The sequence below is a fragment of the Elgaria multicarinata genome, chromosome 1 (genome assembly GCF_023053635.1).
Source record: "Elgaria multicarinata webbii isolate HBS135686 ecotype San Diego chromosome 1, rElgMul1.1.pri, whole genome shotgun sequence".
Taxonomy (NCBI): Eukaryota; Metazoa; Chordata; class Lepidosauria; order Squamata; family Anguidae; genus Elgaria; species Elgaria multicarinata.
Window position 1 is genome coordinate 144633310 of NC_086171.1, and position 26026 is coordinate 144659335.

At 40.7% G+C, this 26026-nt stretch overlaps 1 protein-coding gene across 1 annotated transcript in view; it reads left to right on the forward strand.

Annotated features, from left to right (window-relative positions):
• Positions 1–387: 387 nt before the first annotated feature.
• DAB1 (DAB adaptor protein 1) overlaps positions 388–26026 on the forward strand; it is a 193385-nt gene continuing 167746 nt past the window's right edge. Inside the window, exon 1 of the mRNA XM_063138477.1 lies at positions 388–583. Coding sequence (XP_062994547.1) covers positions 517–583 — 67 coding nt within the window. The 5' untranslated portion in view covers positions 388–516. The remainder of the gene's footprint in view (positions 584–26026) is intronic.

Sequence of the window (26026 nt, forward strand, 5' to 3'; positions counted from 1 at the left end):
ACAAATTAGAAGTTCTAAAGAATGTGTTCTGAACACCTCATTCAAATTAGGCAATGCATTGTTTTGGGAATAGCAATGTTTGCTTTGCAAATAGAAGCACAATCCACTTTGCATAAAGAGATTAGAATCTGGACTATTAGACTAATGTTTTCTTTTCTGATTGGGATTGCAAACAGACAGATCAGACACTGGAAAAAGTTCAAATACATTGGAGCAGTGATTAAAATAAACTTATAATAGGTAGGCCCAAACTGAATATTCCTGAATATCAAACTTTTCTTCAAAGCCAGCATATTTGACATGTACAAACTAATTATCAAAACAACAACAACCCAAAACAACAACAACCAACAAAATCTTTTCTGTTGCCTTTTCTTGCAGCATTCCAAAAAGGTGAATGAAATGAGCTGTCTGGATTGTAGAATCTGAAGGCTAAGTTATTCTCTTGGAGAGTTGTTCTAAATGAACCTAGCCAAGATACTGGATCTGTGTGAAGAAGACTAAGGATACAATAGGATGTCAACTGAGACAGAACTTCAAGTGGCTGTTAAAACCAGCACAAAGAAAGATTCTAAGAAGAAAGGTAGGAACTTCCTGTACTTTGCTAAAATTTGCTAAAGATGGTGTTCTATTTCTTCTTTACAATTTTAGAAAATTAATTACTGATCCAATAGGCACACCAATTTTTGTACTTCTTCCATATCCTCTTAGCCAATATGAGTTGATGGGGAAAATTGTAACATTCTGAATATTTTTGAATTCCTGTATAAACATTAATATATACATTTAAATATTTTCAGGCAAAAACAGGTCTTTGGAAACCCTGAAATATTTCCCCAAACCCTCTTACATGTACTTTTTTTTTGACTGCACAGCAATGATTTTCCATTTGCTGATTTAGCACCTTATTTCCTCTCTTGACTTTACTGAGTGATTCCAACCAATCAGGAATCATATAATGAACATGCTAATGTTGCAATGCCATGTAGCCAATCAGTTTTGTTTATGTGCAGATGACATGAAGCCAATTCAGAGTGAAGGCAGTGGTTCCTGCCCTAATAAGAATGGATAAACAGTTTCATTCTAGTTCACCTCTCCCCACAAAAAAGCCTGAAAGTTGTGGGCAGACATTTTCACAGCTGATATTAGCTTCAACAGAAGCCACCCTCTACTTTTGGCTCAGCCCTATACGTAATATTTTTGTTGTTGTCGATACATGCTAAATTATAATGAAAAGACTAAATATGATTAGACAAAAATGGTCTTTATTCTTTTAAGTGTGTTTCTGCCCGATAATCTTGTGCTTTTAATGTGTTACCCTTGGTTTATCATGAGTTAAATGAGATGAAGGTATAATTATCATCCTCAGAATTGTAAGAGTGTGGCTGTATTGTGCCTGAAAGTGATTCAGAGAAACTGATGAACAAAGTTGCCCCAACTATAGACTGTGTGGAGTCTTTAAGAGCAAGGCAAGGAAGACAAACTTAATCTAGGTGCTGAAGTTCTGTAAGAAGTATATTTTAGAAAAAGTACTTGTTATACACATGGGTTCCTATTTTAACTAAACCTTTACCAACACCAGTGAATTAGAATGGATAGTCCAGTCTGGTTTGGACTGCACTTCACTGTGACCTCTCTTAATTTGGCTTCACTTCCCCCAACCCACACCCCACCTTAAGTTTTCAAGACTTCAGACCTAAAATTATTTCAGTCTTTGAACTGACAATGCAAGAAGATGGCAGGCTGATTCCTGGGATGGTAGAATGAAGCCCCCTCTCTCAGCGAAATACAGGAAATAGGCAAAGAAAATAGCAGCTGCACCTCTTGGCTTCTATTGGTGTAAGATCTAGCTTCCCAGTGGGGCTATCCACCTACTCTTATCTTCATCTAGTGTGGATTCCTAGGTCTAGGAACATCAGCACAGACTCTTGTCTGGATAACTTTTGGGGGGGATTTTTGAGATGCTTTATCCCTCCTTCATGCTTTGTGGGTGAGGTTTGAGCTTTTCTTTTCTTCTCAGAATGTGGGTGATGGCACCTGTAGGGGCTCCAGAGAAATCATAGCTCAGAAAAAGCTTTTTGGTAGTAGCAGTGGAGATCTCATTAACCTCACCGTTCTATACATAATTTTCTGGTGCCACATTGTCCAACTTAAGAACAACTGCTGTTGTCCTGCTGCTGTATGCTTGCTTGTTCCCAGTCTTGCTCTCTAAATGTTGCTTTGTTTGTACGTTGGTAGGGGACAGAGTGAGTGAGGATCTGCAATGTTGGGATAATAATGGTAGAGATTTGCATACTGGGCTTGGAAAAAGTTTACTCCCATAGTCAAATTACATCTACATTTTTCCTTCTTAGTCTAAAGTAAGCTTAGAGGCCCCAATCTAGATTAGCACCCTAGCACTGGAGGATGTGGGCTTTAACCTTTTACCTGACACTGTGGTCCTGATCCAGATCAGGCTCCCTGCACCGTTAAATTTATGGATCACTTTTGGGGAACTAAAATTACAGGATCAGTTAATCTGGATTGGTACCACAGTGGGGACAAAGGGTTACAGTCTCCCTGCCCCCATGTTAGGGTCCCAACCAGGCTTGCCTCCCATGCTTACTTAAGAATAAAAAAGAAAGACATAGTTGCTAGCTACATCTTCAGAGTAATGTAGTACTTGGCCCTCAGCCACAAAATACTTTAGAATCAGCATTTAGGAAGGACCTTGCAACCTTTATTGTAAGTGACCTGCATAGAAAGCAATGGGAGTCTGAGGTTTTAGAATTGCAATTAGTTAAATATTTGGGAGATAGTTGATGATAATGAAGAATCAGTTTAATTCAAACTTTCAAGTACGAAAGGCTTGAAATTAAATAATATAACCAGAGGCTTGAATACTATGGAGAGTATCCAATGTTAGAGTAGACCCATTGAAATAAATGGATCTTAAATTAGTCATGACTTTCAAATGTCATTCATTTCAATGAGCCTACTCTAAGAAGGATTAACATTGGATACTACCCTATATCTCTTTTCATGAATGGAACCGAGTTCACATTCATGGATTGGGGCTTTCACATCTCCCTCTTTCCTTTGCAGCACTCTGTGCCATTTAAAAATCTGCTCCTGTGGGTTGGGGGACTCTTAGGAATGGTGTGGGATACGGTGTGCTGGGCTGCAGATAAGTTGATGGAACTAGATATGTGAATAGAGGAGCATGTTAAGTACAAGCCAGAATATTTATATATAGAAGGATAGTTACAGTTTGTAATTAAAATTAGGGCTGTGCACCGACTTGGGCTGAGGCCCTGAATCCAAGCTGTGACAGGCTGATTTGACCCACCTTGGTTGCGAGGTGATTTTGGCTCAGCCCGACGCATCCCGAAGCTGAAGCCATTCAGTTCCGAAGCTTAAGGGCTCCTTGGGGTGCTTTGGAGTGGCACAGCCCTAGGCCTTATCTGCTGCCGCCGACACATATAAGAAGAACCAGGCCGTGTGTGATTTTAAGATATTGCGGGGGCTTTGAGTAATTAGTAACCCTAGGGCCACCGTAGTTTGTGGCCATAGAGGTACTAATCACTCAGAGCTCCCACGGTATCTTAAAATTGTGTGTGACCTGGTTCTTACATGCGTCAGCGGAGGTGGCAGCAGGTAAGTGGTGAGAGTGGGGAAAGGGAGGCTTTTCTGGGTGCTGACTGATCAGCTGGCACCTAGAAAAGGTTGAGTCGCCTCGGAGGGCTCGAATCTTGTCTCAGCTTTGGACCCAAAGTAAGGCGGGCAACCCCCAAAGCACTCCAAGGTGAATCGGGGCTGCTTCAGGGGCTCTGAACCAGCTTCCGAGGCGAATCGGGGTGTGTGTCCCCCTGCACAGCCCTAATTAAAATACAGAGAAAGCTCTTTTTAAAAACAAAACTATGACTAGTTTTTTCAAACCCACGAGGCTACTTGAATGAAAAAAATCAACTTACCTCAGGTTATATTAAGAGCTCCCTTGTCTGCTTCTGAAATACTTGTGCACTCAAGGAATGTTGAAGTACTTGTGCACTTAAGGACTGCTGAATTCATTACGTAAATGACATTGTTCATTTTTTAAATACTGTTGCCCAGTCTTCCTTGTGCTGTTTCTTTGAAAGCAAAGTATCACACACAGATTCATTGTGGCTTAGCAAATTGCCATTATACACAAATACAGAAAAACACACTATGCAATTTAAAACTCTTCTAATGTCCTTGCATTGGGAGGAAACCTATGCAAGTAACATTCTATGTGCATAGACTTCTCCTTCTCAGACATTCATGCTTGATGCATGGATGTTGGGAGTACAGCAGACCTAGGAAGCCACATGACGGTGCAGGCAAGGCCAGAAGTATGACCACACTAACCTTTTCTGCATGTGGACCCCTTTCATGCGATTAACACATGAAGGGGACTTCTGTTTTTGCAGGATCTAGTACAAGTTAATGTGTAAGAGAGGAAGAATATAAATTCTGTATTTTAATGCTAGACAAATGTATTGTGCCTTTTCTAGGGTTTTGTATTCCACTGAGCGGACTTCTATACTACAAGTGTAGTGGACTGAATCACTGGCAGTATTATCCCATTTATGTGGCAAAGGCCAGCAAAGTATGAACTAAACTCTTATCTCCCACTGTGCTCATGCTCCCTTTTCTACCGCTGCCTCCAGGTCATTTTAATAGCGTAACAACCATTTCTCCTTTTTTTTTTTTTTTTGCCTGGGCAAGCAAAATTACCAGTAAGAGGTTGGTAGATTTCAGAATTGGTTAGGTTGAATTTAAACAAGTGGTGGTGGGAGAGAAGCAGCAACATTATTCTCAGGTCTAATCCTACTGTGGTTTGTACCAATAATGAAAAAATAATAATAGATGCATTATTGCCAGCAAAATGGATAACCTGTTTCTATAAAAGAAAATCTCTTGCTATTTGGGTAGCCTGAAATTGGAGAGGTCCCTAATTTTCTATGGAGCCGCAACTTAACGAAGTATATACTTTAATGTAAGTATATACTTACAATTGTTGGCAACATATTATTACGGGTAAAGAAAACCATTAATTTTGTGTGAAGCACACATGTGGATTATTAATATTTTTGTGAAGATTTATGAGCTAAAGCACTTTTTGTTCTCTGCACACAGTAAATTAGGAACTTGGATCACAATTCAGCAGCTATAATCAATTGCACACAGAGTTCTGCGTGTGCAGGAGGTTCCTCATTCTCTTCAAGGAGTAGGGCAACATTCCTCATGCACAATGGGGAGTCACATAGGAACATAAGTAACAGGAAAATCCTGCTTGGGTGGGACTTAAAGCTGCTTTGTTTGATTTATAAATTTTTTGGAGGGGGGATAGTTATAAAGGCCAGATACAGGAATTCTAGATAAGCACACTATACAGCCTCTTTTAATATGAACATAAGAAAACAAGATCAGACCAAGGGTCCATCCCATCCAGCATTTGGTTCACTAAACTCAAAAGTAGGATATGAGTGCAAAAGTACCGTTCTACTGTATACTGTATTTCGAAATTGTGTTTTTAACCTGTTGGATGTTTTTTGTGGTTTTAATTTTTGTGAACCGCCCAGAGAGCTTCGGCTATTGGGCGGTATAAAAATGTAATAAATAAATAAAATAAATAAATAAATAAATAAAATACTCATGACCCCAGCAACTGGTATACATAGGCATACTGCCTCTGATCCTGAAATCACACAATATAGTCCAACTTCTTCTGTTTGCATAATCTAAAATACATAAATGCATGCATGTTGATGATTGTTCTTTAATAATATTTATATGCTACCTTTCCACAAATGCAACCAAGTCGCTGTACAACAATACAAGTAAAAATACGTAAAAACTATTGCTGTGCCAAATTCCACACACACACATTTTTTAACCATTTTCATTCTATTTGATAGAAATTTGCTCCCATGTACGTACTTTATTAAATGATGGCACGGGAGACTGAAACAAACTTTACTTAATATTGTACCACTCGACTACAGCAATCTGATTTTGGAATGACTGCTTCCCTTGGTTGCAGTTTTCTCAAATGTTTCCCAGAACTGCTTCCCTCCATGCACCCACCCATGGAGCACTTAGGTTCCTGCTATCATTTCACTTTCCATGATGAAAAATGAACTGAAGAATGGAAGACATCTGTCACTGTATGTGGCAGTAGGATACGTCCAGAATTAATCATGTTCTTGACTGAATGTGGAAGTCCCAGTGCCTTGAATCTCATTCAGCTAGGCAGTGTGGGTTACAGCAGAATGAAGAGTTGTTCGTTTTCTTCTTTTTTGAACTAGGCTATACATAACATTCCTAAGCAGTATTTACTACTCACATGATATGCAGTAAAACTGAAAAGAAAGTTGATTCCCCCCACTTAGTTTTCATTGGATTGCATGTCACAATGTATATGTCAACAAATGAACTCTAGCGTACTGCAGTGTGAAATGATGGACGTTTTGGAAAAATGTGTATTTTTCAGGTTCATTAACTGCCATCAATGGGATCTAGCAAGTAAGGCACCTGAAGTTATGTTAGTAATCACCAAGTTTGTTACCCAATGGAAATTTTTATTCCCAAGAAATAAGCCGTCTGATTTTGAGATACAGAGGTTTTAGCTCTCTAGTAAATTGCTTAGATGGAATAGGGAACACATTCAGCATATAAAAAGTCATGATAAAATTTATCATGAGTAATACTTTATTTGTTACTTTTTCCCCTCATGATTGGTAAATGTAACCCACATATTGATTGGAATGGCGACATATGCCGTTTTACCAGCTCATTTTTATCTTTCAGAAGTGGACAGTATGAAATGTTAGCTTTCAGTGGCAAATGGTCATTAGGTTTTGCCTGGTTCCCAGATTCCTGTTGTGAGAAGATTGCAATGCCTGATCCCTACATCTGGTGCCTTAACATAGCACAATCCATTCCGTGATGATGAGTTCCCATTCATGTAATTAGCAACTGTGTGAATGGTTGTGTGTTTTTTAAGTGAATAGCCAGCACTGGGAGCCCAATCTCAATTGAGACATTGGCATGGGGAGCTTTAATCCTTCCCCACCACCCCGTTGCAGTCGCCATCGAGATTAGGCTTCTCACACCTACTAGTTGCATTAGAAGACATTCATTGTTATGAATTGAGATTTGCCCCCAATGCATATAGCAGGTGCAGGGAGCCTGATATCGATCAGGCCTTCAAACTACTACTTACTTTTAAAAAGCCATTCACACAATTTCTAATTGCTTGAATGGTGACTAGTTTGACCTGTGAGTGACTGATAGGAAGAGTTTTGGGGGCTAGCTAAGTGACTCTTGGAACAAGAGCCTCCTCTCTTGAGTTTTAAAACATGAAGGCTGCAATCCTATACACACTTATTTGGGAGTCTCTATGCACAGGAGTGTGTTGCACAGCTTCTAAGTTTCTATGCATAGGAGTGTGTTGCACAGCTCCTCATCTTGTATGCACAGCCCCTTGTTCTGTATCGTAAGACTGAGAGAGTTCTTGCTCATTCCCTCCTTTCATTCGACTTCTTTCTTCTGCTGCATTGGCAAGTTGTGAATCTCACTTGCCCACGAATTAAACCAGGAAAATTGTGGCTATTTCTTCTGCAGTTTCTCCGTGGCTGAAAAGAAAACCGCATGTATGAAAGCAACTGTTGATTACAAGCCTGTGAAGGAAAAGGAGAGTGTGACGTAGCTTTTATTTTGCTGTATTAATCTAGGGTGACCATATTTGGGAAACCAAAAAAGAGGACACCTAGTGTGTGTGTGTGGGGAAGCAGCTTTCTGAGTCCTGCAGAAAGTACGTTATTCCCCCGCCACCTTAAAGAACCCGATTGGAGTGGAGGAGGGGAAAGGATTTCATTCTGCACCACCACCACCCACTCCAATTGGGGCCTTTTCTATAATGTCCACGAATGACCCACATTCCCCTTTAAGACCTCAATTGGAGCTCGGGGTGGGGGAATGATGTGCCTCAAGAAAGCATGTCATTCCCTCCTGCCATTCTAATGGCAGCCTTAAAGAGGAAGGTGTGTCATTCCAGGACATTATTGAAAATTATAGAAAATCCCCCCTGACACCATGGAAAGAACAAAAACCAGGACAAATCCGGGGAAATCCTGACAGTTGGTCACCCTAATTAATCTGGTTGCATTATTTTAACCTATTTACATTGTAGCCATTTTTATGTTTTGCTCGGCTCAAAGAGATGCAGGGTAAAAGACTTCAATGATGTGTAAGAAAGGGAAATATAATACGTGAGTGAAGTCCAGTCTCAAGGGAGTGTTTGCAGATAAACCTTTATTGAGGGCTTTCACCTGCTTTAGGTTTTATTGTTCAGATAGCACAATGCTCACTACTTTGCCCCGTGGAGGCACTGTAAGGACTTAATGACATTTATGCTGTTAAATGATGAATAATGAATGTGTATGAATGAAGCTCTTAAAGTAACGTGGGCCCAGTTTTCTGTGTTATATTCGACTACCTTGTTTTCCAATTCTGAAGTTTTCTGCTGCTGCCCATCCCTGACAGGGAGCATAGGAGACAACCTGTAGATGTATGTTGATGCCTATGGTGCAATTTACTCAAAGCTCTGCAGTGCCTGGCATAATCCACCATCATTCCCCACTCCCTTGGGTCTGTAGTATTTGCACAGTAAATACTGGGGTCAAGGAAAATAGGTAAAGGAGGCTTTCTTTCTGGTCTGGGACTGGAATCAAATAAGCAAACCAATATTTCTTTGGAGAGGTCCTCTTTGTAGAAATGCTAGGAATCTGTATATTTTTGCTGAACATAGTAGCTATTCAAAATTACACAAGTATTAATTGACAGACCATGTGTCTACTTTAAAGGATTTACTTCTAATTAGATTGTAATCAAAAGGTGGAAGTGGAGAATGAATATTTAGAGCAATGCTCTGCCTAGTGGAAATTTGCATTGGCTGTGATTCACAAACTAGTTCTAACATAACACTTTGATGCAAGAAGGTTTAAAATCTACTTCAATCAAAGCACTTCTTATTTGCTTTATGATTGAACCTACATATATTTGGAAATAATGCTCAGTTATATGCTTTTAAGATCCTATGACATTCACAGTCGTTTTTGAGCAGTTGTTGTTAATCACAATGACCACTATACAATAGTTGTATATCCAAAAAGACATGATGCTTCTACACTAGACATTTTGTTTGGATTTGTCATGCTTTGTTCACTTAACTTTTTATGAAGAATAGAGATGGTGGTGACAAATTACTGCATTTCTGTGTTGTATTTTCAACTGTCATTTGTGGTAAGATTTTAAATGTGAAACACAATTGTACCACCAGCCTGTCTAGTGTGGACAGGCAAAGAACTATTTAAGCTGCTTAGGGCTCCTATGGTTTTAATTAAAGATTCAGTCCTATTACTGCTTCCTGTGGGATTATTGATTATTGGCCTTCATTAATTGGCCCTTATTCTTAGGTCCGCTTCAGTGGGGGAGGCAAACATGTCAACCTGAAGCTTAGAAGATTGGCTCAAGTCAGAGGTATAGAAAATTGATGCTTTTCAGGGAACGTTCTGTAGGGAGGAGAAATGTTAAATGGTTGTGGATATGGCTACGTTCCCTTACCATGCATGGTATGTGAGCTATATTGGTTGTGCCCATATATGTTGCCCCTAATTGCTAGTTTATATATTTTTATATCTTCTAAATATTATAGCTATTGTCAGAAAATGATCATGTATTTCAAGTCTTATAATGTAAATAGAATTATTTATGCAAGTGGAATGGAGTAAGTAAACACATTTGAATTTGAATGGCAGAATATTATTTTTGGCTGTTTTGGCTTTCCCTGACCTCAATAATACCCCTTCCCTTGATCTAAGTCACATGAGATATCAGTATACTGTATATTGTAAGAAAGGAATCCTCCATTTCTGACTATAATTTCAATTTGATCCTTCCTCCTCCTAGCCATTAGCTATATTGTAAGTGAATTCTTGCCCACTTTGATGGGCCTCACTGGAATTTTAAAAGGTATCCTAAATATATTTAACATGACTGACTAAAAGCAAATGGACTATAATTCTAAGGCTTGGTGTACATATTCCACCCTTTCTTAAAATAATTATTAGCAGTAGTAAAGAAGAGAGCACAAAAGGGATTTGAAGGAGTCCTCCCAGGAACTTAATTAGTTTCTTTTTTTGGTCATTTCCCCACAAATTGGACATCCTTCCATAAGGGTGTGACAAATTATTTATGAATCTGACTCATGAGTTGGCTGCTTGTCTACTCACAGCTCTTGGCCTGTTGAGAGTGAATGAATCATTGGTTGTTAGTAGCCTTGGGAAAGGGAATTGTGCAGTTTTATTAGCCATACTTGCTAAAAATGTGTAACCTCTGGTGGGGCTTGTAGTACACAGAAAAGGCCCGTTTGTGTAAATATTTATGGATTATGAATCAAACATTAAAGATTTACTTCAGTCTCTTGAAATTTAAAATGATTCCCCAATTTCTATTCAGAATTTGACTCTACTGGTAAAGATGCAGGCTTCTAATGTACAATGGGCTAGCTTTCTGGTCTGTTCTAGTTGACAGTACATTTTTTTAGCCTACATTTGTCATGTACTAGACATTTGAAGAGGACGTATTTTGTCCTGTTGGCAAAATACTTGCTTGTGGATTCAAGCACCAGCAAGCCACACTAGATGTTCTGCCTCACCCAGGCACTGAAGGAAGCAACAACTCATGGGTCCTGAAATGGGGATCCCATAGCAGCAGCAACAGGGCTACTATTTATTTATTTTATTTATTACATATTTATACTGCCCAACAGCCAAGGCTGTCTGGGAAGTTTACAATTAAAACCAAAACATCCATACTATCATTTGGATGGGTGGTTGCATGGGCTATCCAAAAGTTACCTGAACTTTGTGAGCCAGTGATGGACAGCTGTAGTAGAAAAATGGGCCTCATAGTAACTTCCTTCCAGCTTTAAAAGTGAAAGGACTGGCAAGTGCATCAGGAAATTGAAGGTTTGCTCTCCTTGTCTGCTTGCTAATACTGTCTCTTCCTCCTCCAGCTGTGTAAAGTTAACAAAAGTACCACACAGCTTGTTTGCTGAGACAGGAACAGGCTGTGACTCAAAATGAGAAGACCAGCTTTGTCATGCATCCTCCCATCTAATGTGCTTCATGTTTGGATTGGAATTAGGTGATCCTCTTGCTTTGAGTGGCACTGGTTCAGGCATTTTCCCAGATGGAGGAAGAAAAGTGGGAGACAGCTATTGTATATGACCAGCTTTATTCAGCATGCATATGTAGTGGTAAGAAAGCTTCACCTGTTGAATTGCCAATTAACTGGCAGCTTTTAAAGGCATAGAAATGTCAGGAGATTGTAGCAGCCCTGGTTTTCATATTTGAAAAGGAAAATAATCTAGCCTTCCGCAGCCAGATGTGTTGACCCCAGCCAGTATGGCCAATGGTCAGGGTTTATTGGAGCTGTAGTCTAAACAACTCCCATAATATCCACCTTGATCTTAAAAAAATCAATACATATCCAAGCTTATCTTATTAGTGTGGTAAGGGGAATGTGTAGTAGTAGTTAAAATGTGACTTCCCTCTCTTTAGTAAGGGCCATGGACCTTTATTTGGTCAGCAATTCAGTAGGTGCTTCCTGAAGTGGTGAATAGGAAATAGTCTGCTGTGTTAGTTAGCGAGGTCAATTATTAAACACTAGAGGACCCATCTCCAATCTGGAGGCCTCCAGATGTCTTAGGCTGCAGCTGCCATAATCCCTGACCATTCACAATAGTTGCTTGGGCTGATGGGAGTTACAGGCCAAAATACTCTGAGGGGCCCAGGTTGGGGGAAGTTGTACTACAGAATATATCTATATGGTAATCTGGTACAGGGTAACAGTGGGACTTTACTGCGATAGTACAATCCAGATTTTTACAGTCTATTTTATTTAGATTTAGCATTTCTGTTTCATTCAGAAGACTGATGCCTGCTGACATGTAGCAAAATAGTGATTTTTGCTAATGATAAATTGGAGGAGATCACTGTCAAGAACTTTTTGTTTTGTTTATGGGAAGTGGGCTTATTTAATGCATTTCCCACAGTAACTACATGGCTATTTCAATAATTCATAGAGCCATGTGCAGCCAAAATTAATTGATTGAGTTCAAATGCTTTGCTAAAATAAACCTCTTGTGTGAAACAGTTACTGACAGCATTAATTAGAGATGTTTTGAGTGGTAGCACAAGCTATGAAAACATTTCCCAACTGAGTCACAATGGGAGAAGCCATTCATCTTTCCATTCCTACCTTTTCTTTAGAGAATGATGTCTGTCAAGTATCTGCTAGCTGTGGATGTCATATTCTTGCTATATCTGTAAAATTAGCATGTGCACAGAAGGCATTCATTTATAAAAAATGTGCAAGTCCATGATCATATTGGAATTCAACCTGTGTGGGCGCCTTGCTTTGAGTAGAACTTGAAGGTAGTTCTCTGCACTCTATAAATATAGCTATCGGCACAGAGTGAAAGGAGGGATAGAATGGACTCCCAGCCCCATGTTTCTGTTGTAATGCTTGGAGGGGTATTGGATGGCCAGAGTTGATAGCAGGGAATTGCTTAAGTCATCTGCTGTCTCCTGGTTTTCCTTAACTGTCAGGAAAATTAGGCTGGAATGGAGGATATTTGCAAGGAAGCATTGGCAGGCATGGGAAGGGTTAAACACCACCCCGCAACAATTTAATCAGCAGGTGTGTTTTAAGGAAAGAAATATTAACTAGAGATGGAAGAGTTTCCCAATAGGCCCTTCAGATAATCTCAGAAATTCTGGGGCAGGTTGGAATGGAAGGTCAATTCCAGGTCTTGGAGGCCTTGAGAATCTTGTTCCCACATTCATAGGAACTAGTAGTTCCACTTATTACTATGGGAGCAGGAAAGGGAGAAGGCCACTCTTCACAGAAATTTGCAGGAGTGGAGTGGCCTTTTCTCAACGCCCTTATATTTGGTCCCAAAGTGTCTTTTTTACTTCCTCATAGGAATTAATTGGTGCAGGGGTTACATTGCTGTGAGGGAGCCCACCTCCACCCCTCACTCCTACAGGATATTTTTTCCTTCCAAACTAAATTTTTGTGAACTGCCCAGAGAGCTCCAGCTATTGGGCGGTATAGACATGTAATTAATAAATAAATAAATAAATAAATCATGGCTCAGAGGGGTGGGGAAACCCTCTTACCTCCCTCACTAATTTTGTCCCTTGCTCCATTGAGCAAATGGATCTAAGCCATTTGTTTTGTGTGTATATGGTGGGGTGAGTAGATGGGCGGAATTGGCTCGGATTTCAATTTGAGCTGGAAAAGAATTCAGAGGCTTTTAAGTTCTTCTCTCTTTTGTGGTGAGTTTTAACAAGCTCTCCTTACATTCTTTTTTGAGCCTGGATCTCCACCAGCATCTGTAATGGTAACTGCTAATGTATCTGGACCTCATTCTAACTATAGTTAGATAACAAGCTTGGATCAAGACATGCTGAGTCAGAATGACAGCTCCTCTCTCCTGGTCTCCAAAGAGGCTCCTCTCACTGTGTCCTCTGGCCACCCATACTCCTTGCTTCTCTTTCATAGAGTCACATGCCTTGAGATACTCCTCCTTTCCTCTGGTTAATCCACAAAACCAAGTTTTCTCTTGTCCCCTCCCACCCCCTTTGTGCCTTATTCTCTTCAACCCTCCTAGATTTTGGGTGATTACTTTCTTTTTTACTAGAGCATTAGGTTGTGGTGATAGAATCTCTCTACATATTAGCTCAGATGTCTGTGCAATGAAGCTTTGTACTTTTTGTGCCATTGACAAGAGCTGTTCAGGTGGGTGGAAAGCATTCTAAAACATGATCTCATTTCATCATATGTTTCTGTCTATCCTCCCTTTTCATTTACTACACTAGGGGACACATCGATAAAGAATATTATGTTTTGAACAGCATGCTAATTTTTAAGGATTTGTTTTTAGAACAATCAGCTTGAGATAGGTAAAAATAAAATAATCTACATGAATAAAACTAGCTCAGCATCATTACATGTGCCCTTTTTAACATTATATGTTGTATGTTTGCTGTATTCTGGTTGTTGTGATGGGTGTTTCTAGTGCTTTCTGATGAAACTTCCAAGAGCCTTAGAGTAAACTTGGATAAAGATAAGTGTTGCAATTTTGTGCACAGCTGGTTGCTTAAATCTCATTGATTTCAATGGGATTTAAACAATTTAACTGTGTGCGGCATTGCAGCCAAAAGGATCAGATACACAAAGTGAAAACACACACCTGGAAATCCCATTGCCATTTCAAGGAGCTTTTCCTCCCTGCATGACCAAATGCGTTGCTGCCCCTGAAGCACCTCTGGCATAATGCTCCTTGGTACATGCCTTTTCTTACACCTTACAACATCCCACTTAAGATATTAATACAGTTCCTCAAGTTGTTAACCTAAGTTTATAAAAAGAGGAGCTAAGGGCAAATTTATTAAGGACTACCTTGAAAGTAGGACCTTTCCTTCTTGGGATGGAAAAATTCCTTCCCTATATCCCAAATGTAAACAAAAGAATGCTGCCTCTGACTGCTGTAGCTGAAGATAAAGACTAGAACTCCAAAATAGTAACTCTAAATGATGATTCCCATTGAGGGGAGGACTAGTAGGATTAAGCTCCTATCCCAACAGAGACTACATGGATACAAAATGGGCACCAATGCTTTTGGCACTGATTTTTGGCAGCTGTCCAAGGCAACCACCTTACGCTTCTGGTTGTGAACACATGTTAAATGTGTATGCTCATCACTACAAAATACAAAACGTGGATGTTATTGAATGCCTTAATCACACTAGTCATTAGCAAAGCTACTGTAATTCTGCCCATCCACTCATCCTTCATCATACAGAAAAATGTTCTATGAGGAGACTGAAAAGCCTTTTAGACTCATAGCATGCATATTTTTTGTTTCCATAATGTTTCCAGGAAATGTGTACTTTCTTTCTCATTCTCTCTCTCACACTCTGGCCATAGCTAGACCTAAGGTTTATCCCAGGATTGTCCTGGGGTCAAATCTGTTCATCTAAGTGCCACATAGGGTGTCCAGTGCTCAGGCAGGGCCGAACCCGGGATGATCCTGGGTTAAACCTTAGGTCTAGCTATGGCCTCTCTCTCTCTCTCTCACACACACACACACAAGTTGATATAAGTTCCTTGAGAATGCCCTCCCAAGCTGTTGAAAAATGAGCATCCAGTGCTCATCCAATGAATGTAGAAACTTACACAAGAAGTTCATGTGGTTGACAGCACTATAAATAGGCATGACAAAATCAACAATTGTTAAAATCTCCTGGCTGCTTCAGCAAACAATGAAGTAATAAATCTCTCCCTGTTACTATGAAGCTCTGGAATATTTGCATTTTCAGATAGGATGTACTTGTAGAAATAAAACATATATTTTCTAATAACCCTAGTGAACCTCATGCATCCTGTATCACTAGAAAATCTCTTCCAATATATATCCTGATGGGGGGCTGGGGCACAGAAGCAATAATTATTTTTAGGCTGAAGTGAGTTAACAAAGGCCACATCTTTATTAGTTACAGCTCTCAGAGTTTGGCAGTGCATAGAGAAAGGATCCATTAATTGGATAGTACAACTGTTGACTGATTCCACCGTCCTGTGTGTGGTGTTACCAAAGGGAATGGCAGTAATATCTGGTCCATCATGGTGTAAACTGATAGCGTGGGCCTATCCTGCCACCTGGATGGGTAGCTGCCAAGTTGGGATGGAAACTTGAAGAAACACCCAGGAACTCTGAAGAGGATCCCCCAATGTAAAATGGGGAGTCCACCTTGCTTTCCCCTACTGTGGATCAGGCTCAGCACCTAGTGAAGAAATGAAAGATGCTATGGAAACATAGTACTATGCAAATAGCAATATTGCTATGATGAGGCAAAACATGAATTGCAGGTAAAATTTATTCCCAGTCCCATCAACCAGTGGCTGACCTCTGTCTGTAGCAAGATAAACCATAGTAAAACCATGGGTGGGTGGGGAAGTCTGTGAAGGCTAGGTTCTCTGTTTATGACCTAGGAGGTGGTAAAAAGTTCTCTCTCTTGTCCAGTCCCTGCCCCCAGAAGCTAGTTGGTGCACATGATTAGTATCCAGGTTGGCCCATGTCATAGCACAGAAAAGCATCATTCAGGGCAGTCAGCCACCGAGCATAGGATTGCTTTGTCCCACACCCTATCTATCAATTGCCATAAATGGGGGCTGCTCAGCAAGGAGGAACCTGGCAGTTGAAGGGAGAATCCAATGAAAACTAGAAATGATGCTCAAATTTTGCATCATAGTAAAAGCTCCTTCCACCATGTAAGACATGAAAGAGGAGCAGAAATCCTAAACTAGCAAGAGGGGAAGATAAGCACTAATTAATTGTACCATTCCTTGATCTTGTCTTCTCTCATTCCACACCCTATCATTTTGGTTATCTAAAGCCCAGCACTACTACAGAGATTCATACAGTGCCTAACACAAACTTTAATTCCTATATTTCTAAACCTTGTTGTACATACCTAGAGTTATGGGTGCTTTTATATGTTATAAATTCCTACTAACAATGGCACGTTTGGGCTGATCTGTCATAATTTGATTAAAACATTTTCCCCACCCTAAAAGGTAGCATATCTTTTGGGTGGTAAATGTGTTCTGGAAAAGTAAATGCAAGCATCAATTTGTTTCCTCTTCTCCCCCTATCCTTATCATCCCTTTCATGAAACAGTGAGTAGCACTATCCTCATCCTGTTCTTTTAATACTGGCAATTTCAAATGCTAGCTACAAGCAAAGATGGATTTCGATGTTCCCATGTGTCGATTATCATGTCTTTTCTATACTGTTTAAAGCGTAGTAGCATGTTTGCAAATATGCTATGAACAGCCACAAGTTTTCTTTATGATTTGAGAACTGCAATGTCAGGCACGTGTTACATATGATAAAAATGTTGGGGCCACCTGTTGCTATAATGTGTGAAAGAACCATCATGGGATATTTGAATCCTTCCCCATCCTTGCAAACTCAGATTTCCCCCTCCCCACCCAAAGGAAGTACAAAGTTTTCGGTGGTGTGCTGTATCTTTGTCTCCTTCGGACATTTAAAGCCTTATATGTATGTATGTATTATTGCATTTATAACCTGCCTTTTTCCTCTCCAAGGAACCCAAGGCGGTGTACATAATCGTCCTCCTCTCCATTTTATCCTCACAACAACAAGAGAGTCTGTGACTGGCCCAAAGTCACCCAGTGGGTTTCCATGGCTGAGTGGGGACTAGAACCCAGATCTCCTGACTCTCAGTCCGACATTTTAGCCACTACACCACACTGGCTCTTATATTTCAAGGTTCCTCTCTGCCACATGAACACAACAGCTTTTATTAGAGATTAATGGGATGCAGAGGCACTTGAGGACATAAGGCTCATCTTTGGGTTTTATTTTGATGCCACAATGAAATTCACATTTTGAGTCTAGCTATTATCACTTCGAGAGGGTATTGACATAGGGCTAAGAGGGTTTACTGGAGTTCTTATGGATATGGAGACAGTCAGCACATTAACCTTTTAAATAAATAGCTTCGGTGATCTCCTTGCGGGTTATGTGCATGACCTACATATTGATAAACGCAGTCCTAACACGTTGCAACAACAGTGAATTTACTTCCGTCTCCATGGAGATAAACAGGAACAATATTTCAGGCTCTGGTATTGATTGCAGGCCAAGGTTTTTTTGACATACGGAAACTGATATAATAACAAAATAAAATAAGGGAGTGCAAAATGTGTATATAATAAATAGAAATCCATTGGTTGACCTTAGAATGGAACAGAGAAGAAGAATAAATAGAAACTGAGTTACAAGGCTAAAAACCTTTGTTGTTTTCCCCAACTAAATGTATGATTCAAATAGACCAAGAACAAAGCTACTCAGTAGAATTGAATGGTGCAATGTTGCTGGACTGTACCACTTAAAATTGAAGGTGTGGGTACACATATTGCTAGAAATGACATTCAAATTTTACATCACAGTAAAACCAGTGTGGTGTAGTGGCTAGAGTGTCAGACTGGGAGTGGGGAGATCCGGGTTCTAGTCCCCACTCGGCCATGGAAACCCACTGGGTGATTTGGGGCCAGTCACAGACTCTCAGCCCAACCCACCTCACAGGGTTGTTGTTGTGTGGATAAAGTGGAGAGGAGGAAGATTATGTATGCCGCCTTGGGTTCCTTGTAGAAAAAAAGTGGGATATAAATGCAATTAAAAATACATAAAATAAAATTTGAATACCCTTCTATCTAAGCTGTCTGCCAATGGAATGTTATCACATCAAGGAGAGAACTTCTAGTCTAGCATTCTCCAACATTATATTTTTCTATATGCAGGGAGCATTTTTATATGGGAAAAAATTTAAGCGTGCAAATCCCTATCTGCAGCCTGAAGCTGCATAGGCCTTAAAGAACTACTGAATAGGATTCTTGTGATTTCGTTGTCTGGCTTTTAGGGTGTGTGTTCTCATGTACCTTTGTACCTTTGCTCTGATAACATGGTGACTCCTCTAATAGCATTAAAGAACAACAAAATCTAATCATTGGTATTTGGTTGTATCCATATCATGCAGCCAAATTAACGTGCAACATTTAAAACAACAACAAACTACCTTCTACTGTGTGACATTTAGAGAAGATCAACCGTGTGTTTAGCACTGCATCTCTGTGATGAAAAAGTGATCTCCCCATCAAGAACTATCTTGAAGCATTTTTCTATCAGCCTAGGATATTTGGCTCCTTGTCAGTATAGCAATGGGCACATTGGGGGGTTGGTTGAAGTCCATGCTCCACTCTGTCTACTTTCCAGTTAAACTTGGAGAATTTCTGAAATCAAATTCCTAATTGCTCCATCCACAGCTTTCTGCTGTTTTCGGTTTATTCCTGTATTTCTTGCAGCTTACCATTGTACATGAGTGCACATGTACATTGTAAAAAGAATCCCCAGGATTCCATTTTTGTGTTGAAACTAAATCAGTGTACATCCAGGCACATGAGCACATTTACTTTGATTAAATCACAGTCCAAAAAGAAATCTTGATGCCTTTCAAGATTCTTTTTTTTTAACCATTGTCTTAATCAACGCAGATAGATGATCAAGCACAACTTGTAACTTTAAAAGAAAAAACAGTGGCAAACTAAAAAGTGGACATAACTGGGTAAAACTGCTCATGCCCAGGTAAAATCTAGAAATCAAAACTAGGATTGGCAGATTGATAATGCATCAATATCATTCCACAAATAAAGATCAGATAATTTGGAATCCCAAACTCCAGGGGAAAATTCAGATGGGAAGAATTTTGTTAAGTATCACATTTCCTTGTTTGTCAGTTAAAGTGGCTGCAATGATTATGGTGGATTTTTATCCATATATCCTGAAATACTGGTACAGTTATTGTAGAGGGCTTGATATCACCTGGTTCCAGAAGGAAAGGCTCATGCTTCACTGGTCTGCTGCAATTCTTTGAACCTATTGCTGCCCTAATAGATAAAGAAAACACCACTGCTGTGGTTTGATTTTCACCATGTGTCTGTTTTTCATGGTTCCATAGTAGAGATTAATTGCAAAAGTAAAGTCAGAGGACAAGAGGTAAAATAGAGTTCAGGTGAAGAAAAATTTGCTGGCAAGAAATGTGACAGAGTAATCTTGGAAGGCAACTTCACTTAGTAAGAGGTTACAGAGTGATGGCTATAGTACATCAAAAGCTGGATGTGAAGCATTCTTGTGAGCTTTTGCAAAAAGAAGAAAAAAAGGCTAATGCTGATTCAGCTTTAAATAACAGTCATGGTACCCAAAACAGGAACATAATAATACTGTTCTTCTAAGTAATGATTAGCCTAAAACATTTTAGACCCACTGATTTCAGAGGTTTAAATACATACCTAACTGACCCAATGTATATTAAAACATGTGGCAAGGTATGAAGCTAGTCCCCCGCCCACACATATTTCTTCAATACATTGGGAGATATCTGACCCCACCTTTCAGTTTTAAATAAATGTTGAAAATTGCAATTTTATAAAAGGGGAATTAGCGATGGTAAAATAATGGCAGAACTGTAGTATCATTGTAGGCCAAAACTCTGAGAGATATCTGCAAGAGAGGAGAACAAAGAACATGATTTGGTTCCACTTGAGGGTGGGGGTTGTTCACCTTAACTACCAGTGATAGCTTGGTTAGCGCACAGACTCCCTATACACACACATACACGCACACACCTGGATTAGATAGTGTTGGGGAATAAAATGTCAGCCATCTCTTCTATTAAGCGGAGAGATGAAAGTAGCCTAAGAATATGGGCCTCTCCAAGTTTAGAAATTGGAAACCTGGTCCTTTCCTGCTGAATTACATGATATAGGGGATAGTTTCTGTGAACAAGAGCATGGGCATAAGCTCAAAAGGGCAAACATTTTCTATACCAAATTGAAAGTATCCTTCAGTTTCTATACCAAATTGAAAATATCCATCAGTTGCACTCAAAGGTTGTATAACATAACTCAAGAATGGCATTTATGTTGCCTTCATTTTACTCAAGGGTATCTTGAGAACAATGAAACTTCAGTAATAAGAGGTTATTTCATTATGTTCCACTCAAATAATCCCACAGTGGCTTTCATGAGCATGGATCTTCAGCAAATAAGGATGAACTGACACCTACATATATTGGGGAAAAATCCACAAAAATATGTATATTCATTACAGAATTGAATAATGCCTCATATGATATTCAGTGCATCAAATGTCAACATGTTAAGGGGATTATGACTGTCACAGATATATTTTTTCCACTATCATTTCTTACTAAAAATCTCCAAAGTGTCAGAATATGTCCAGAGACAGCTAGGAAATAATTCTTGGTTTCTTTTTCTTATATGAAAGACTTTTCAGCGACAAGCTGAAAAAGATGAATTATGTCTATACAATCAGTCAGGAATGTAAGTTGGTTCAATAGAACTTCTAAGAGAGAGAAACAACAACAACACCAAAAGCTATTAACAAGCAAGTAATTGGAAACTGTCAATCAACTGTAACAGAGACAAATATGAAACTGCAGCTGATGAGATCTAGTCTGACTTTATGTGATGTTTCTTAAATGCTGGAAACCATTTTACAAAGTAAACTTTACAGGAAACAGCTTTAAAAAGAGCATGGCATAGTGGAAGAAGTTTAGAACCCAATCTTAGGCTAGAATAGAAAGTCATGTGGGATGCTCCATTAGGCAAGATAGAGTCATACCTTGCTCTAAAGAGGTGTTCACCAATGCCCTTTCCCATTCAGCCATCTCCCCCACCCACCCCGGACTGCTTTTATAAATCAGCAAGGGCAAGGGTCTAGCACACAAGTGATAGGTCTCGCCTCTCTCTTGTCCACATCCTCAAACTGTACAAATGGACAAGCAGGAGCCAAAGTTACATCCACTGGATCTATACCTGGCATGTTTCACAGAGACCTGGCTGGGAGATGACAGTGGTCCAACATGGGCCCAGGCCCTCCCAGCTGGGTACTGTGTTAGTGAGCAGGTAAGGGAAAGTGGGCGGGGGAGGGGCGGAGTAGCTGTGGTCTATAAGGATAATCTCAACTTGACCAGACTTCCTGTCCATGAATTGAATCACATCGAATGTGGGTACCTGAGTCTGAAGACCAGGGATAGACTAGGCATTCTGTTAGTGTACTGGCCACCCCGCTGCCTAGCAGACTCTGGCTGAGCTCACAAAACTGGTCTTGGAGCTGGTGTTGGAGGCTTTTGGTCCTGGGCGACTTCAACATCCCATTCGAGACTAGTCTGTCAGGCGCAGCTCGGGAGTTCATGGCATCCATGACAAACATGGGCCTATCCCAACTGGTCTCTGGACCCACACATACACCAAGTCACACCCTCAATGCTGTTTTCAGTTCCTAACAGACAGATCTGTGGACAGAGGTGCTAAATACCTGTGTTGTCATGGACAGATCATTCTCTGGTCAGGGTTAGTATCATGGCTACTATCCACCCCTGCATAGCTGGCGGACTTATTAAGATGGTCCGCCCTCGAAGCCTGATGGATCCTTTCAGATTCCAGAAAGCCTTAGAGGGTTCGATGGCTGGTATCGTCGATGATCCTGTTGAAGCCCTGGTTAACAGATGGAATCGAGACCTGACTAGGGCTATCGACATGATCACCCCCAAACATCCTCTCCGGCCTGCTTCTAATAAGGCACCCTGGTATACAGAAGATCTCAGGGAGCTGAAGCGGGAAGGACAATGACTGGAGCGCCGATGATGGAAAACTCGACTTATATCCGACATAGAGAACATCTTTGTTTCTATGGGGGTGCAATACGTGCAGCGAAGAAAGCTTTCTTGTCTGCATGCATTTCGTCTGCAAATTCACATCCAGCTAACCTGTTCAGGTGGTGAGGGGTCTAATGCAGACACCTCCCCCGCTGAACCCGACTTTAGACCCTTCGGTAGTTTGCTGTGATGCCTTTAAAGATCATTTCACAGATAAAATCTCTCGGATAAGAGCCAACTTAGATACACTCATTATAGCAGAAGTTGATAATGGAGTGTCCAGCGACTCCGTGAGTAGGATTACACTGGATCAGTTTCAGTTAGTGAGTACTGAGGACGTGGACAAGCTGCTTAGACGAGGGAGAAAAACTACTTGCTTTCTCGATCCCTGTCCTTGGTTGGTTGCCCAGGGAGGAGATGCAGTTAGACTGTGTTCGCAGCTTAGGGGTGCTTCTGGATCCATTGCTCCAAGATAGATGCAACGGCCAGGAGTGCCTACTATCAGCTTTGGCTGATACACCAGCTGCACCCCTTCCTGGAGTCGGAAGACCTAAAGATTGTAGTGCACGCACTGGTAATTTCGAGGGTCGACTTCTGCAATGCGCTCTACATAGGTCTACCTTTGTGACTAGTCCGGAAACTTCAACTAGTTCAAAAAATGGCAGCCAGGCTGCTCACTCATACACCTAGGGGTGACCACATTACACCAGTTTTAAAATCTCTTCACTAGCTGACGATTAGTTTCCAGGCAAAGTATAAAGTGTTGGTTATCACCTTTAAAGCCCTACATGGGTTGGGTCCAGGCTACTTGCGGGATCGTTTTCTCCCGTACAATCCGCCCCGCACACTCAGGTCCTCTGGGAAGAACTTCCTTCAGCCAGCCAAAATTAGGCTGACAGGTATTACCCAAAGAACCTTTTCCTCTGCTGCTCCCAGACTGTGGAATGGCCTGCCGGAGGAGATTCGTCAACTTAACAGTCTTTTAGCATTTAAGAAAGCTACAATTATTATTATTATTATTATTATTATTATTATTATTATTTATTTATATAGCACCATCAATGTACATGGTGCTGTACAGAGTAAAACAGTAAATAGCAAGACCCTACCGCATAGGCTTACAATCTAATAAAATCATAGTAAAACAATAAGGAGGGGAAGAGAATGCAAACAGGTACAGGGTAGGGTAAGCAGGCACAGGGTAGGGAAAAACTAACAGTAGAAAGTAACAGTAGAAGTCTGCACAACATCAAGTTTTAAAAGCTTTAGGAAAAAGAAAAGTTTTTAGTTGAGCTTTAAAAGCTGTGGTTGAACTTGTAGTTCTCAAATGTTCTGGAAGAGCGTTCCAGGCGTAAGGGGCAGCAGACGAAAATGGACGAAGCCGAGCAAGGGAAGTAGAGGCCCTTGGGCAGGCGAGAAACATGGCATCAGAGGAGCGAAGAGCACGAGCGGGGCAATAGTGTGAGATGAGAGAGGAGAGATAGGAAGGAGCTAGACCGTGAAAAGCTTTGAAGGTTAACAGGAGAAGTTTATATTGGATTCTGAAGTGAATTGGAAGCCAATGAAGAGATTTCAGAAGTGGAGTAACATGGTCGGAGCGGCGAGCTAAGAAGATGATCTTTGCGGCAGAGTGGTGAACAGAAACCAACGGACTGATGTGAGAAGAAGGAAGGCCAGAGAGAAGAAGGTTGCAGTAGTCCAACCGTGAAATAACCAGTGCATGAACAAGCGTCTTGGCAGAAGAGACAGACAAAAATGATCGAATCCTGGCAATATTATACAGGAAAAATCGACAAGATTTAGCTACTGCCTCAATATGAGGAATAAAGGAGAGCGAAGAGTCGAAGATAAAGCCAAGGCTACGAGCTTCCTTGACCGGAGTAAGCGTAACATCATTGACAGTAAGAGAGAATGAGAGATGAGGAGAAGGTTTAGGAGGAAAAACACCATGTCTTCCGGTAGGCCTATCCAGTGGAATTTTAGGATGCTTTTAGTATGTTTTTGGTATGTTTTTTAGGAAGTTTTAACATTGTATACTATGTTTTTAATCAATATTTTATGTATTTTATACTTATTGTTGTTCCCCGCCTTGATCAGGATGGAGAGGCGGGTAAGAATTATTATTATTATTATTATTATTATTATTATTATTATTATTTATGGCATCCAAGTCAATTTTACCAGTGAAGTGTTACACAAATTCGTCGCAGTGGGCTATCGAGTCCACCTCTTCTTCTTGTGAGCCAAATCTTAAATAACCTCTGACCTCCCAAAAAAGCACCATTGTGTCTATTCACAACTCTGAATAGACACAATGGTAGAAGAGAAGTACAATTCTTCCCTACCCTTATAGCCATGAAGTAGGCTTTCAAATGAGCTCTAGTCCTTCTCATTTCATCACCTGGAGCACCTTGTAAAACCAGGGGGCTCATTTAGCTCCATTCCATGGGAGGGGATGCTCAAGAGTGATCATGTGAACTGCCCAAAACTTTTCTCTATTCCAGAAACCAACCAAGCTTTGACAGAGTTGCCTGCCAAAGTGATAGGAGCTGTCAGAAAACCCTCCAGATCCACCAGTTTCCTAGGGCAGATCATCCTAATTACCACCGCCCCCACCCTTGCAGAGGCTCAGAGTCCCAGCAAGTCTAAAACCCACCAGGTAGTGATCTGTCCATGACAACAGAACATCACCATTACCCTACTCTACACAGAAAACCAGATCCAAAGTATGTCTTACTGAATGAGTGAGGCCAGATACCCATTAGAACAGACAAATGGAGAACATGGAGTCTTGAACCACTCTTGTCAAGGTGGCCAGAAGAATAAGCCCCAGCACAATAAACCCCAGAGAGTCCAAGCCCCAAAGATGAGACCACCTTGGCTAGCTCAGGAAGGGAGATTGTTGAGCAGTGTGGTGAGGGATACAGAATCACCAGGATTACTCAGGCTCTCTGATATGGGAGACAGCTTGGAAACAACCAACACCCTGTTGTATTCCCCACCTCCATAACAACCCAACTGACTCCCACCACCATATCTCCCTTGGTCCTCTACTGTTCCAGTGGTCGCTGCCAGTACCCCTGCACCTCTCTGTGCCTTTAAAAAATACATTTCTCCATCAACAAGCAACAATTGTATGTCTAATACCATTATACATACCCCAAAAGGCAGATGTACAGTTGCTTTCCTCCTCCCATCTGTCCAACAGACTAGGTGGCCCTCACCCTTGTTCCCCCTAGAAAGTGGTATCACCCCTTTGATGGCAGCTCTTCCAATGGCAGGTTCTGTGCTGAGACTGCCCATCTTTTTTATGCACCAGCCCACAAGAGATGCTGAGGTGTCTTGGAACTGGCAGAAGGTCTCTTGGAGTGAGTGCAAATTCAAGGGTCCTACCCTGTGAAGAGGCAACATTTTCTGGTCCCAGAAATATATTTTTATTTGCTTAAGCCAGCTGTAGGAAGAGAGGCATTTATACAGGGCTGTGGAACTGTGGTGTAGGGATGGGGGAGAAATGTGTTTGGTTCACATTTCAGTATGAACTGAGTTAGTTTGCATTTCCTGAACTGGATAATTGCAAAGTGGAATGCAATTATCCTTCAGTTTGCTCTTCTCCAAATTTTGCAATG